General features: G+C 31.0%; 2 protein-coding genes across 38 annotated transcripts in view; one reads left to right on the top strand and one right to left on the bottom strand.

The window, feature by feature from the left end:
• RIMS2 (regulating synaptic membrane exocytosis 2) overlaps window positions 1-15811 on the bottom strand; it is a 570663-nt gene that overhangs the window by 142980 nt on the left and 411872 nt on the right. For 10 of the 37 annotated variants that reach the window (XM_073229921.1, XM_073229922.1, XM_073229932.1 and 7 more), the window contains one exon: window positions 9440-9472. The exons of 24 other annotated variants lie outside the window; for them this stretch is intronic. In XM_073229921.1, coding sequence (XP_073086022.1) covers window positions 9440-9472 — 33 coding nt within the window. Of the gene's footprint in view, window positions 1-9439; window positions 9482-15811 lie in introns of all 37 variants that reach the window. 3 more of the 37 variants (XM_073229944.1, XM_036995676.2, XM_036995664.2) reach the window with 2 other exon arrangements.
• The window catches only part of DPYS (dihydropyrimidinase), a 461295-nt gene that overhangs the window by 318772 nt on the left and 126712 nt on the right, over window positions 1-15811 (top strand). The gene's annotated exons all lie outside the window — the stretch shown is intronic.

The raw sequence follows: 15811 nt of genomic DNA, 5'->3' as shown, positions 1-15811 counted from the left end.
TATCTGAATCACTATTTCCACCATGTCAAAACTGAGTATTTTTAAGGATCTCAATTTATACTGAAAAATTACTGTTTATAAAGATTATACTCTTACCACACTCTTAGCTATTAGAATGTTGTTTTCAAATAGGTGAAACACAGTATCTCATTTAATAAAAAATTCCTCAGTTTGGTTATGAATGGAATATATTTTATTTGTTTCCTGACCACTGAATTTCTTATTTCGTGAAATATCTGTACATGTCTTTTGCTCATTTTTCTATTAGAGTTTTATAGAATATATTATCTATTTGTCAAAGTGATTCAGGTGTTAAGGCTCTTATTATTCTGAGTTGCTACAAATATGTTTCCCAATCTGTTGTTTGCCTTTAATTTTTTCTGCTGATTTTGATATTCTAAAGTTTATACCTGCCACATTATAGTCAAGTCTTTTATTCTTAGGAAGGCTTCCTCTTTCCAGAGAGAAACTCCTTTATCCTTTCACTAAAACATTATTAACACCTTAATCTAAGTAAAGTTTATTTTTTTAATAGTGTTAAGCAAGTAGTCCAATGTCACATCTAGTGGATGACAGAACCTGATTAAAATTCAAATCTACTTGATTTCAAAATCTTGACGTTTCTACCAATCTGTTGCCTCAGAAATGATAAGGCTCAACAGTACAGGTGCAGCAGTCATGATACACAGGTCTGTATGACAACTATCTCCTAGCCAAAAACTAGAATAAGATATTTGTATTGCATATAGCAAAAAGAATTAATTCTGTATCACAGAAAGAATGCCTACACATCACATGCACAGACTTCAATACAGTTGATTCAAAATAAAAGTTCCATTTCTTAATGTATTTATAAGTAAAATAATAGCTTTACTTATATAGTGCTTACTATGTACCAGACACTATTTTGAGGTGCTTGACATGTTATACATTAACTAAAAGAATCCTTACAATAACCTTTTGAAGTAGTATTATTATCCCCACATCAGAGATAAGGAATCTTTGACACAAGGAGTAAATTTCTCAGGATCACACAGCAACTAAGTGATGGGGCTGACCAGGCAGTCTAGTTCCACAGTCTATCCTCTAATACTGCTTCTTAGACTACCATTTCTTACAAGTAAGAACAAATGTTTCCCCAATAGCTGCAATTTTTAGGAAAGAGAGTTAACTTGGACAATAGACCTAGGTAAGATTGAATGTTAGAGTATTCAGAATGCATGAAAAATATTTTGAGAATTTATCAGTAACATCTTAAATTCAGGATTTATCCTCAAATGAAGATGGAATTTTATATCCATAAAGAAGTAAGGAACAATGTATTCCAAACTTCCATTTTCAATATGAGGCAGCTGAAACCAAAGACATTAAATTAAGTATCTAAGGTCACACAGCTCAGTAGCAAGAATAGGTCTAAAACTAAGTCTTACCCCAGTAATCTTTCCAATTTTAAGATTCTTATCCCAGTAATCTTTCCAATTTCCTCCACACCATCCACACAAGGAAGAAATGTTCAAGATCACATTTATTTCTTGTTTGGGTATACCTATTATTTCAAGTTCCAAAAATTTTCGTAACTCTCTTCTTTTATATTTGAAGATTTATAGGCTTTGGAGAATTAATCTCCTGCATTATACTTTATCAATAGAAGCTTTCATATAATATATGTTTATATAAACAGGCGCACATACATATTTCACTTCAGACTTTTTGGTTAAAATATCACAATACCACTCAATAAAATGTTAAGCTTAACCTTGTATAAATATACCTCTAAGCTACTGTCTCTCTTGGAACATCTGTCAACCACAGTACTAAATAGACAGTTGACACCCCATGCCTCCTTATGAACTGAGTGATTTACATTTTCATTTTACTAGGGTTATGGTTTTCATAACTAAGCAAAATCTTAAGTATCTGTGTCTTAGACTTTCATCAATAATTGAGTCCATTAAATATAGGATGTAATCAATGCACAGAGAATACCTATAAAATGAGTAGAATGTATAATGATAGGATGGATAATAAATCAATAATTGAACAGTTTGGGAAAATTTCAGTATAAGCTTATATATGCATTTATACATGTACACATACACGTATGTTATATTTCCCCTACAATGAATGCTACTTCTCTTTAACTTTACAACATAATATAAGTAGAAGAAAATATCAAGTGAAAGCATAAAGCACTCATAACATGGCATACATGCCAAGCAAATCTGATAAGAATTGAACTGCAGATTTGAAATAATACATATCAATGGACAGCATTCAGAATAATCAGAAATAAAGAAAAAAAGAGGAATTGTTTTCATGTTAAAAAGAATACTGTCTGATCATCTCCATAGATGCTGAAAGAGCATTTGACAAAATTCCACATCCATTCATGAAAAACACACTCAACAAAATGGGTATAGAGGGCAAGTACCTCAACATTATAAAGGCCATATACAAAAAACCCACAGCCAACAACATACTTAACAGTGAGAAGCTGAAAGCTTTTCTTTTAAGTTCGGGAACAAGACAAGGATGCCCCATCCCCACTTTTATTCAACATAGAACTTGGAGGTCATGGCTACGGCATTCAGACAACACAAAGAAGTAAAAGGCATCCAGATTGGTAAAGAAGAAGTTAAAATATCGTTGTTTGCAGATGACATAATATTGTATGTAAAAGAAAATAAAGACTCTACTTCAAAACTACTAGAACCAATAACTGAATTCAGTAAAGTTGCAGGATACAAAATTAACACAGAAATCTGTTGTATTCCTATACTCTAACAATGAACTAACAGAAAGAGAAGTCAGGAAAACAATTTCAATCACAGTTGCATCTAAAAGAATAAAAGAACTAGGAATTAACCTAACCAAGGAGGTGAAAGAACTATACTCTGAAGACTACAAGATACTCATGAAAAAAATTAAAGAAAACACCTATAAATGGAAATACATCCCTTGCTCATGGATAGGAAGATTTAATATTGTCCAAATGGCCATCCTGCCCAAAGCAATCTTCAGATTCAATGCAATCCCTATCAAAACACCAATAGCATTCTTAAACGAACTAGAACAAATAGTTCTAAAATTCATATGGAACCACAGAAGACCCTAAATAGCCAAGCAATTCTGAGAATGAAGAATAAAGCTGGGGATTTGCTACCCAACTTCAAGCTCTACTACAAAGCCACAGTAATCAAGACAATTTGGTACTGGCACAAGAACAGAACAATAGACCAATGGAACAGACTAAAGAGTCCAGCTATAAACCCAAGCATATATGGTCAATTAATATATGATAAAGGAACCATGGATACACAATGGGGAAATGACAGCCTCTTCAACAACTGGTGTTGGCAAAACTGGACAGCTACATGCAAGAGAATGAAACTGGATCACTGTCTAACCCCATACAGAAAAGTAAACTCAAAATGGATCAAAGACCTGAATGTAAGTCATAAAACCATAAAACTCTTAGAAGAAAACATAGGCAAAAATCTCTTAAATATAAACATGAGCAACTTTTTCCTGAACGCATCTCCTCAAGCAAGGGAAACAAAAGCAAAAATGAACAAATGGGACTACATCAAGCTAAAAAGCTTCTGTACAGCAAAGGACACCATCAGCAGAACAAAAAGGCATCCTACAATATGGGAGAACATATTTGTAAATGACATATCCGACAAGGGGTTAACATCCAAAATATATAAAGAACTTATACACCTCAACACCCAAAAAGCAAATAACCCGATTAAAAAATGGGCAGAGGATGTGAACAGACACTTCTCCATAGAAGAAATTCAGATGGCCAATGGCACATGAAATGATGCTCCACATCACTAATTGTCAGGGAAATGCAAATTAAAACCACAATGAGATATCTTCTCACACCAGTTAGGATGGCCAACATAGAAAAGACTAGGAACAACAAATGCTGGCAAGGATGGGGAGAAAGGGGAACCCTCCTACACTGTTGGTGGAAATGTAAATTAAATTAGTTCAACCACTGTGGAAAGCAATATGGAGGTTCCTCAAAAAACTAAAAATAGAAATACCATTTGACCCAGGAATTCCACTCATAGGAATTTACCCAAAGAAAACAAGATCCCTGATTCAAAAAGACATATTCACCCCTATGTTTATAACAGCACTATTTACAATAGCCAAGACATGGAAGCAACCTAAGTGTCCATCAGTAGATGATGGATAAAGAAGAGGTGGTACATATACACAATGGAATATTACTCAGCCATAAGAAGAAAACAAATCCTACCATTTGCAACCACATGGATGGAGCTAGAGGGTATTATGCTCAGTGAAATAAGCCAGGCAGAGAAAGACAAGTACTAAATGATTTCACTCATTTGTGGAGTATTAACAACAAAGCAAAACTGAAGGAACAAAAGAACAGCAGACTCAAGACTCCAAGAAGAGACTAGCGAGACTAGTTACCAAACGGAAAGGGGTGGGGTGCATGGGAAGGGAGGTACAAGGAGATTAAAGGGTTTTATGATTAACACACATAATGTAGAGGGGTCACTGGGAAGGCAGTATAGCACAAAGAAAACAAGTAATGATTCTATAGCATTTTACTAGGCTGATGGACAGTGAGTGCAATGGAGTAGGCGGCAGGGGACTTGATAATATGGGTGAATATAGTAACCACAATGCTGCCCATGTGAAATCTTCCTAAGACTGTATATCAATGATACCTCAATAAAAAACAGAATACTGTAATTGTATAAATTTTGAAAAATTTTCCTTAGCTAACCCTAACAGGAAATAATTATTCTAAGAACTATAGTACATTAACTAAATTTATTGTGGCAATCATTTCACAATATATACATATTCAAATAATCATGTTTTGCATCTTTAACATTCCAATTATATCTCAAAGAAACTGGAAAAAAATTTTAAGGAATTGAAAATATATTAAAAATTTTTTTAAAGAATTATGATTATAATATGAAGTATATTTTACTTATTCCCAATTGTATTTTTATTAAGAAGTGTTTGAAAATATTCAACTTGAATTGTTACATTTTCCAAATTAATATTAGTACCTGGGAAGTTAATAGACCAGGCTGATTCAGTAATTATAAACATACTTTCTAAAACTCTTGATGTAGCACAGAATCAACTATAATAATAATGTAATAGCTACTTAACATACTACAAAAATTGGTATTATAATATAATAATTTACCTGAGGAATTAGTAAGAAATATGACTGACAAAAATCATTTGTTCTTGAGATCTCCTTATGAATAAAAACATATATTACACAAGCACTAAGATCATCAGATGCTCTAGACCAGGTCTGGAAGGAGTTCTGAAAATGTATGAGGTTGAAAGTTGAATTCAAAACATGAGCAGATGGCATTTTATGGAACTTACCAAGTAGTAATTTAAAATCCCTTTTGTATTGTTAGCTCTCTTTCAAATGGTCTCTAAAACTTGTTCTACAATTATTTAAAAATTACCATATGAAATTTCATAAGAGTAAGAAAAAAAAGTATAAATTCTTATAAAACTTGCTACTTCTAATTTAAAAGTAACTTAATTATGATTGGTAAGAGCTAAAATCAATGTTCTTTTGCTTCTTCAAAATATGTGATCAACTCCATTCCTCCATTCATTGTATAGAATTAAACTGCAGTGACTATATGTAGACCTATTAACATAAATGAAGATCCTAAGATTGTGGTATAAATATAAAACATACACTTCAATATAATAAGTCAAGGAAATGGTTAGCCTTATGAAATTATTTTTCCATTACATTTTTAGGTGAAGTATTAACAGGTGGTGTTGACAGAGAAATAAAACCAACTTACATATTCCTTAGAGATGTGAGTGATAAGTTAATAAAGATCTTACATTTTATTGGTCACACATACTCCAGTCAGTTCTTGAAAAGCCCTAACTTCATCAACTTTTAAGTAGTCGAAATCCATCCTAGATTGACTGTTACAAAACTTACTGCTCTTTCTTCTAAAATTATTTCCTTTTTCTCTGAAGCTCTTATTACCTTCTCTATCATTCCCTCTTTACTCTCACTTCATTTGAAAGAGAATGCACAATGCTTCATTTATCTCTAGGCTTAGAGAACTTTGGAAATCCTAAACTCATTTCTAGTTAATACAGACCACGTCCCCACTTAACAGTATCAGGCGTCTACCACTAGAACTGAGAAAGCTCATTCTTCAGCTTCCTCACACCAGGAAGGAAGGGTTATAGATATATAGCTACAATTGCAATTTTAAAGTTTATGCTACAAAAGACTTCAACTAAGTTTAAGTAACATTTAAGAGTAATTTAGGATCTAATATTTGAATCCAACAGAATTCTCTTCCCTCTATAACCATTCCACACATGCTCTAAATACAATTTTTTTTCTTAAGGTTGCTTCCATTATTAATCTCTCCCTAATCTTCAAAATCCCTTAACTAAGTACTTGCCCTATGCCTTTATGGACATCATGAAGATTTCTTTGTTCAACCCTGTTGAATTCTCTCCTCCCCAAACTTAGCTTAAATTCCTTATTTAGTTTCCTCCCCTACTAAACTAAATAATCCTTTCTTCCATTTGCCTGATATCTATTTTTTCTTAACAATTTCCAATCTGTATTGTCAACCTTACCTATCTTGAGCTTCTTTCTCTAATTCTACATTGCATAGAGACATACCAATCTTTTCCACTGTGGATTCTGTAACATGACCCCTTTTATTGAAATCTTATACATCCTCAGCCTCATCACAGAATGCTCATTTCATATCTTAGCCTGAATGGAAAGTTGATACTTCAACAAGAATATTGCCTACCTCAGAAACATTTTAAGCTCAAAATCCTGTACCTTAAGTACTATAGAACTCTGGAAGTGGTATCAGCATTCTTCTAGGTCTGCATTGTTGCATCCATGTTTATTTTTCTAATTTCAGGTAAAATCTGCTCCTTTTGTGTTCATATCATTATACTTCCTTGCTCTTACCTACTTTCAAAGCAACTTTTTACATCCATTGCCAGTCAAACTTAGGCCTTCAGTGACTTCAACGCCAAAAAAATTCTAGCATCAAAGTACGTTGCTTTCCTTGCCTTCACAAACTGCAATCCATGATCCATCTCAGAAACCCATTCCCAGGAGCAAACCCTGAATCTTTACATTATTTGGGATTTTCTAATATCTGAAAATACTAAACCTCAGTAAATCAATCTCCAAAAATAACCTGTATTTGTTTCTATTAGCCTTCAATATCTGAACCAACTCCAGTTCTTTCATTGCACCACTTCTCTTTCAGTTCACAGAAAACTCTGCATCTAAACATGATTTAACATAACCACTCTCTTCCCTAATCTGTCTGGGACAGCACTTTCAGCACTCTCCTTGCCAGCTTCCTCAGCATCCTCAACATCTTTTTCTTTCTACTATAGCTACCTATTAACTTCCAACCATAGATCCTAATGATTATATATGAAGTGTGCTAATGAAACAATCACAAAATCTTAGAGACTCAATGACATTGTAAATTTAAGTTCACTTTAAGTATCATCATTCAACATATCTTTTCTTTGGTGATCTCCCTCTTGCATCTCCCATGGTAAGCTACTCTTAATTTTATGATTTCCCAAGCCATCAGGAATCCTAGTCTAAATTCATTTCCTTTCTCTTTGTTTTTTTCCATTTATTTCTTTTAGATCTCCCTTCCCTTCTTTTCAATCTGGCTTCCACCTTCCACAACTTTACTGGAACCAATTAGGCAAAGAATATTGATTAGTTTTATCATTTAACAACATATTTGTCTTCCTCTGGCATTATTCTATGTAGAGTATAAGTATATATACATATATCTTGGCTCTATATTTTTCATAATGCTTTTGGCATTTCATTCATTCTAATGGAATCAATTAGATGATACTCTAATCTATGTCTCCTGCCCAGAATTTTCTCCTGAGTTCTAGACCCATATATCCAATCACTTTTACTAGATATTCATACCTGAATACTTCAAAAGAACCTGAAACTCAACCCATTCCCAAACTGAACTCTTTATTTTTCCCATAAAACTTCTTCAATCTATATTCCCTATCTTGATAGGATGCCACCATCTATCCAAACATTTCAGTCACTTGAGATCTTATTCCTCTTTTTCCTGCATCAATATCTAATCAGTCACTAAGTCTTACAGATTCTACCTCTTTAAATAACTTCTCAGATATCAACTGCTTCCACTGATCTTGAATCATCCCATTATAATCTTTTCTGATCTATGCAATATCTTCATAAATGATCTTTTTGCTTATATTGCTCCAGTCCATTTTTTATATAGTTTCCAAAGTAATCTTTCTAGAAACAAATATCTGATATTGTTCCTCTCTTGCTTTACATTTTTCAGTAACCTACATGATCTTCAGGAATACTATCCTACCTGCTTTCCCTAAACTTGTTTGTAGCCACTTTGTCCATATCATTTCTTCTGCCTGAAATGCCTCTGCACGAGGCCAACATAACAGTTGATTTATGAGTCATCTCTTCTATGAAGTCTTTCTTGAACTAATGTCCATCCTTCTCAGGTGAAAATGATCATACCATCCTTTGTGATTCCATTGTATTTCTCTATAGAGAAATTTCTTCTAGCACTTATAGTATTATTGCGTTTACTTGTCAGACTCACACTAAAAAAAAAGCTACATGGATAGAGGGCTATTTTGTGTGTCCTATTATTTCCAGCACCTAGAACAGTAACACACAGCATGTGCTTAATAAGTGAGTGTTGAATGAATATTAAATTTTAGTGCAAGTGCTACTTCTTCCATGAAGCCTTTTCTGGCCATCTGGGTGGAATAAATTTTATTAGTCTTTCTAGATTTGTAGAATGTATTGTGAAAGAGTCATCCATATTGGCACATTAACATAGCATGTTATCTGCATATTTTAACTATTCAGTGATACTGCTAGCCTGTTTAGGGCCTGTATTATGTCTTTAGTATTCTTCACAGTCTAGCACATTGCAGAACTGATGATAGAAATAAAATACTTTTAGAATTATTTTTTTAAAGTTAAAAACTAGTTTTAAGTCTAAAGTAAGTTGAAGAACAAATTATGATTAATTTGTTAATTTAATCAAGCTGACTATACACACACACAAACACACATACAATGACATACATTTGGATCTGGAGTTAGTTACCCAGTTATGGAAAAAAATATGCACATATTACATAAAAATCACTTCATTTTTCTCCATCTAATTAGATCAAGTGCTGTTAAAAGTTGAATATGCAACTACCTAAAATAAAAATGCCTGCAAGATTTAACATTTTGTTATATTTAGAAGAGAATGAAAAATTATGAGGTGAATAAAAAAATAGTAAAAAATTTCTTAGACAAGTTAAATAAATGAATAAATAACAAAGAAAAGCAGTAGAAGAGACAGACCTGCATGTCTTCTCCTTGTGGAGTCCACTTCTTCTGTGATCACATCGTGTAAAGGACAGACATAGACAAAGGAGATGGGTGTGAGTGGATGTACTCAAAAGATAAAAAGTGACACTGAAGGAAAGAGCCCCAAATCATTTTGAGAAAGAATCCTCTGCATAGTTGTAGGGAAGATGTAATCAGATACATATCATACTTAAAGAAGAATTGATGGTGAATTGGTTAAGCTACTATGGGTTAGCAGAATCAGAAAAATAAAGTTAGTGTAGAAATAAAAAGGATTCAAGAGTTTGTAATTCTTTATGAATAGCCAATCCTAAATACTGATGCCAAAGAAAGATACCATTAGTAAAAACAATTTTACTTGTATGCCCATATTATTCAAGATATTTCTGAGTCCATTTAAAATCTGTGGAGATGCTTTTAGAATTTTTAATTATCATCTAAAGAAGAATGTAATTAAATCAACTTCAAAAAGAGCAATAAAAATAGTTTCAACAGTTTTCTATACTTTAAAAAATTTCTAAATTAATCAGTATGCACATGAAAATAAAGTTTGGCCATCATGTCAATATTTCACTGAAATTGCTTCAGTACAGCCAAATATTATCATAAGAATGTTATAAAGAATAACAAATAAAATTCATTACAAGAATAGTTGAACTATATGACTTTATTTAAATATTACAAATTCAAATTAGCCTTCAATTTAGATAGATTTTCTTTAATCATATTCCTTATAATGCGTATTTATCAGAAAATTCTTACAGACACCACATATCATTGATGATTCCATTTAAATTACCCCATCAAAATCCAACATCTACTATAATAGATATGATATGCATTTTGGAAACACTTGTTTCTCCATTGCTAGTAGATAATTTCAGAAGACATTTTATAGAGTGATTGAAACGGAAAATATTGGCTAAATTCGGCATTCTGAGAAAAAAATTACTTCCAAAGGTATGAATGAGTTAGTATTAGTATGACTGATGCAGATAAATAATAAAGCACAAAATTAAAATCTCCTATTTAACTGCCTGCTTAGCTTTGAGTCAGGTACAACAAAATTCTTAGAACACCATATTCATTTCTGCATCATAGGTTTTGAGAGATTTATAGAAAAACATATATGAAATACACTTGGAATATTGATATATTGAAATTATAACTCTTGAGAGGATTATTTCCTGTAACAAATTTATCATTTTATGAGTAGTGCAAAAATGAAAACTTTCTACTAGGAAAAAAAAAGTGCTAAGATGACCAAAACACTTTTTCTTAAAAATAACACAAATCCTAGTATAAATAGTAGAGAACTGAAAAAGGAGTGACACATTTTGAAAATTAACAGCATCATTTTGATTATAATACATGCACATCTTTGATCTGATCAAATTACTAAATTTCATCATAATTGTGTTACAAACCAGACTCTGCTGATAAGATTGGCCAGTAGGAGAGGTACTATTCTCCTGAAATGTACTCATACAGTAATATATGTCATATTTTGCTTTCATTCCCAATCCACCCATTTCTCAAAGAAGATAGAAAAATCAGAGATTTATTAGTAACATAGGTTAACTTTGAATTCTATCATATCTTGAAATTATTTCTTCTATGCAAAACCCCACTACATACATCATACATATTTACCATACTATTAAAATAACTTCCTTGCATGTTGAAATGAAACTGGTATGAATTTGATGAAATAACTACATAAATTATTCCACCTCTAAGAAAATATTTGTTTCTTTTTTTGCAGAAAACATAAAAATAACAGAAGTAAATGAAGTTTCTTTGTCTACCTAGTATTTTCCTTTACCCTGGATTATTTTTAATGGCACTGAGGCAATACTTTTCATGTTATATGGACACAAAGCATTCAAAATTCTTCTCATTCATTAATTTATTATAGAGAATAACTGAGGCACAAATAGTTCAAGTGACTTACCAAAGGTCACAAAACAAGTTCAGTGGCAGAACCAGAAATAGAACAGAGGTCTCCTGATTACCAGCTCATTTTTCTTTCTACCAGATGCTATATAACTCAATGCAAACAAGTGAAATAAAAAGTCAAACAAGGGAAAACAAAAAATTTCACTGTGACACCTGAACTGGATATTTTATTACATAGTATTGATTAGAATGTTTTTAAAAAGAGATACTTACTACAACTACACTAGTAATTAAACAATACTCTTACGCAGAATAGAGTAACATTTAGCACCAACAATTTATTTTCTTTTAGAAAATAATTCAAAATTTGAATAATACAAAGGATGAAAATGAAAGACTTGACAGGAATCACAGTCTATGCAAAACTAGTCCATTAAACCATTTTTCCATTTATGTGAACATGATCCATAAATAGGTTATAACAGATCTTAGATTTAAAAAATCACTTAACTTTAATTAGCAGACAGAATGTTCTTTTAAATTCTAAAATTTCAATGTGTAATTTACAGCTATGTCAAATATATTTTTTAAAATTTTATGGCTTTGTCTTCCTTGTAGTTACTATTTTTATTATATGTAATTTGTATTAAAAGCCTCATTTTAAAAGAGAAACAGCAAACCTTACCATTTAAGCAGCTATGTCTTATTTAAATGGTAATAAACTATAAATACTGATTTCACATACATTATTATAATGAAGTGTAGACTTCAGTGAACCTTGAGAAGCCTTCACTCTTCTTATCTCCCTACTTTACCTTTGATCAATCACTTTGCCATAAACATTCTACTTTGCAGTGCTATTAATGGCAGTTCTAATGTAACTCTTTCCAATGCTTCATGTAACCAATTACCATTTAGAGTGATTGAGAATAACAAAAGTATACACTCTCTTAGGTGTCCATTACTGCCACAACTACAGTTGGATTTTAGTTTTAGACTTAGAAAATATAAAGACTTCGGTAAAGAGAATGTACAGCTTTTTTTTTTTTGGTTCATTCCAATATATGAACTAATGAAGGAAAAATAAAATACTTCCATGTATATTACTGAAATAGATGAAATTTATAAGATAGGAATAACTCATAAACATCATTTCCTCACTTATGGTAAATTACTTTTGAACAAATATTTTTAAATTTAAGGTACCATCAAGGTACAAACTATAAAAAGGATGGGTTTTTAATCAAACAAAGTAATACAACACACACACACACACACACACTAAAGCAGTCTGTATTTTGGTCCTTAAAAATTAAAAACAAAATCTACTGACAATAAATAGCTATATAAAATAATCATTTTCATAAAGTTATTTGATTTAAAAAAGTAAGTTTTGAGAATGAATAATGTCAGCTTTTATATACAATTTTTTGCAAACCAAAAATTTTTCCCTTGCCAACATTAATGTATTAATTATTGTTAGGTTTTAAGTGAACACATTTCAAGTTCAAACAGAAATAATAATCTGCAAATCAACTTAATTTAAAAAAGTATACACATGGGGCCTGTTTATCGATGAATACAGTTTTTACCAAAGGTGTATGACGTCTATTTGAAACTGTTGATTGGCTAATATTTTTATTTACCACCATTTACAACAGACATAATATTCATCAGAGTTAATTGTACTTAAGAAAATATATGTCTTATAGAAGCAAGATTTCTGTTTAAAAGATTCCTGACAATGAAACAGAAGCCCGAAGATTTAAGTGTATATTAGAACCTCTGCATAATTAAAAACTAATCATATTATGAGAGCTTTTTAAAGGTCATAAATTTTTAGAATGTTTCCTTTGAGGTCAGGAGAGACACCTTTCAAAGCAAAGCCTAATTAAGCATCTACTTCATAGGAGACCCTCAATGATAGATACAAAGATAGGATAGACTTAGAATACAAAAGCAAAGTGTTTACCAAGTTACAGATTTCAACTAAAATTTCTCCATTGTGACAAAAATCGTGTTGAAAAATTCCTCAATCCAAGTAATCTGAAACTACTTTTAAGCTAATTGTTATTTTCCATAATGTGGTCAACAATCAAAATTAGTGAAAATTAATAATAACTTCTACCTACTAAAATAAGGTACAATCTCTTTAGACATTTCACTATTTTTATAAGCTAATTAATAAAAAAATGTTTATCTTACTTCTAGCTGTGCTGTTTTTTTCTGATTCTATTCTTGTGACCTGACATTTAATGCAACTTCAAATGCACAAGAAAAATCAACTTAAGAGTATGTTTTGAGGGACTTTAAAATAATTGATTTTCAAGCTGTAACACACTATTTATCATAAAAAAGACTGTCATTAAAGCGCAGGCTTGGCATTATAAACTTATCTGTATATTCAGAGGAAACTGAACCAACTTTAAATGAACTAAATTCATAAATCATAAGATTTCATTTTATTTACAGAAAACACGCTTGTTAAACAAAGAGTGCTATATTTACATCTAAAGGTGCCAGTAGTATTTAATTCTAAAATTCATTAGTTTATTTGTGTTTTATAAAATATTTACTTTGTTTACATCACTTTTTTTTCTGTCAGAAATAAATACATTCACTGCAACAGTCCAGAAATTACCAACCTGGTTTACTGACCAAGAATACAAACGACCTTGACTCTTTTAGATTAGACATATTAACAAGTATCAAATAAGACTAATTTAGAATACTGATTTAGACTGAAATAAATTGCTTCTACCTTTAAACATGTCAAAATATTCATTAATAAAAGGAAACAGAAGTCCATAATATCAAAATACTCGAGAACTGTTAAAGTGTACAATTCACTAACAAAATACATCTTTGAATATTTACTTTTTCTTAAGACAAATTTCATAAAGTATAATTCCAAAGGTAGAATTAAAAAAAAATCCTACCTTCACCACAGTTATAGATCCATAAAGAACATAATATGGAAATATCCATGTTGAAAAAAATTAAAGGTTAATACATTACCTAAATCACATAATGTTAAAACTAGGGGCTTAGCCACACAAGAGGTTATAGTAATAATAAAATATAACTCATTACTTTGAATATTTTCAATTTCCAAAATATTATGTAATGACACAGTAACCCAGAAAAGTATTTTGCTATGCTTCCAGAAAAATGCTGATTTATTTTCCAGATAGGATACAGCAAGTTTAAGTAGCCCTGGCATGGTTTTCATGGTAATTACACTAAGGGTAGCTATGCTGATTCAAGATTTTCCTAGATTTACCATACCTTATGCTTAGAAAATAACAAATCAAAGCAGATAATCCTTTTATGAATAGTACCAATTAATCATCAAACATATCGAATTATTTAAAATTATATCTCAAAATAGATTCTGAATTATTTAAGTCCAAGAGTTTTTATTTTGGAGAAACTGAAAAACTATCGATTCTAAAACCATCATTCAGTCTAACTGAAGTTAGCTTTCCCACCATACTTTTGTGGGATGAGTTTAAGTAAAATATGAGATACATATTTTACGTAAAATATGCTCTTTTCTCAGACACATTTCTTATTACTATTAAAGATAAATTCACAAAGTGAAAATAATAAAATTCAATAGACTAAGGTTTATTTCCACTGTTTAATAATACTGCATAATTATTGACCATAGTATTCTAGTCTATTATCAGATTGATCACTGAAAAAATAAAAACAGATTTTCCATGCTCATATAATTCTTGATTTATATTACGAATGTTTTATTAACATCACAGACTAAACAAAATTTAATTCGTATTTCATATGAGGAAGACATTTAATGAATCACTCTAAACACTATCCATAAAACCTGGAGCTTAAAATCATTTGTAGAATTCTTATATTTTATGCTTACACAAAAGGTATTACTATGAAAATATCATATTTCCCAGGAATATTCATCAATACTGCTGTCAATTAAGTTGAAATACTGAAAATAAATCACCCCTTTTGCTGATAATCCTAGGACACCCTAGTTCAGAAATGTCCAAGTTTTCCTTTAAAAAATGCAGATACCAGTCCATAATGCTTAAAATCATCCAAATACTGAAAATTTCATTTTCTAGTCTATTTAATGCCACACAGTCCTCCAGTTCTATAGTCTTATATTTAAAATAAGAATATTTTTGTTGTTAATATGCATACTAAAAATGACAAAATTCCCATGTACTGTTGTTACATAGACTTTCATATACCAGCAAGTAAAAATGATAATAAATTACGCTATTGATACATAGCTGAGTTCGCATCTCAGCTCTGTGTTCAAGTTTTTACAAACTTTTTCTAATGCCACAAGTCTACTATAAAATGCTCTGATGAAGAATCTTGAATAATTAATGGAAGATGATCTCTTAGACTTTAGTGAGTAAAAATTATATATTAAACACTGATTATACTTAACAGATAATTAATATCATAGATACACTT

This window comes from Manis javanica, chromosome 2, assembly GCF_040802235.1.
Source record: "Manis javanica isolate MJ-LG chromosome 2, MJ_LKY, whole genome shotgun sequence".
Taxonomy (NCBI): Eukaryota; Metazoa; Chordata; class Mammalia; order Pholidota; family Manidae; genus Manis; species Manis javanica.
This window is presented reverse-complemented; position numbering and strand designations above follow the sequence as displayed.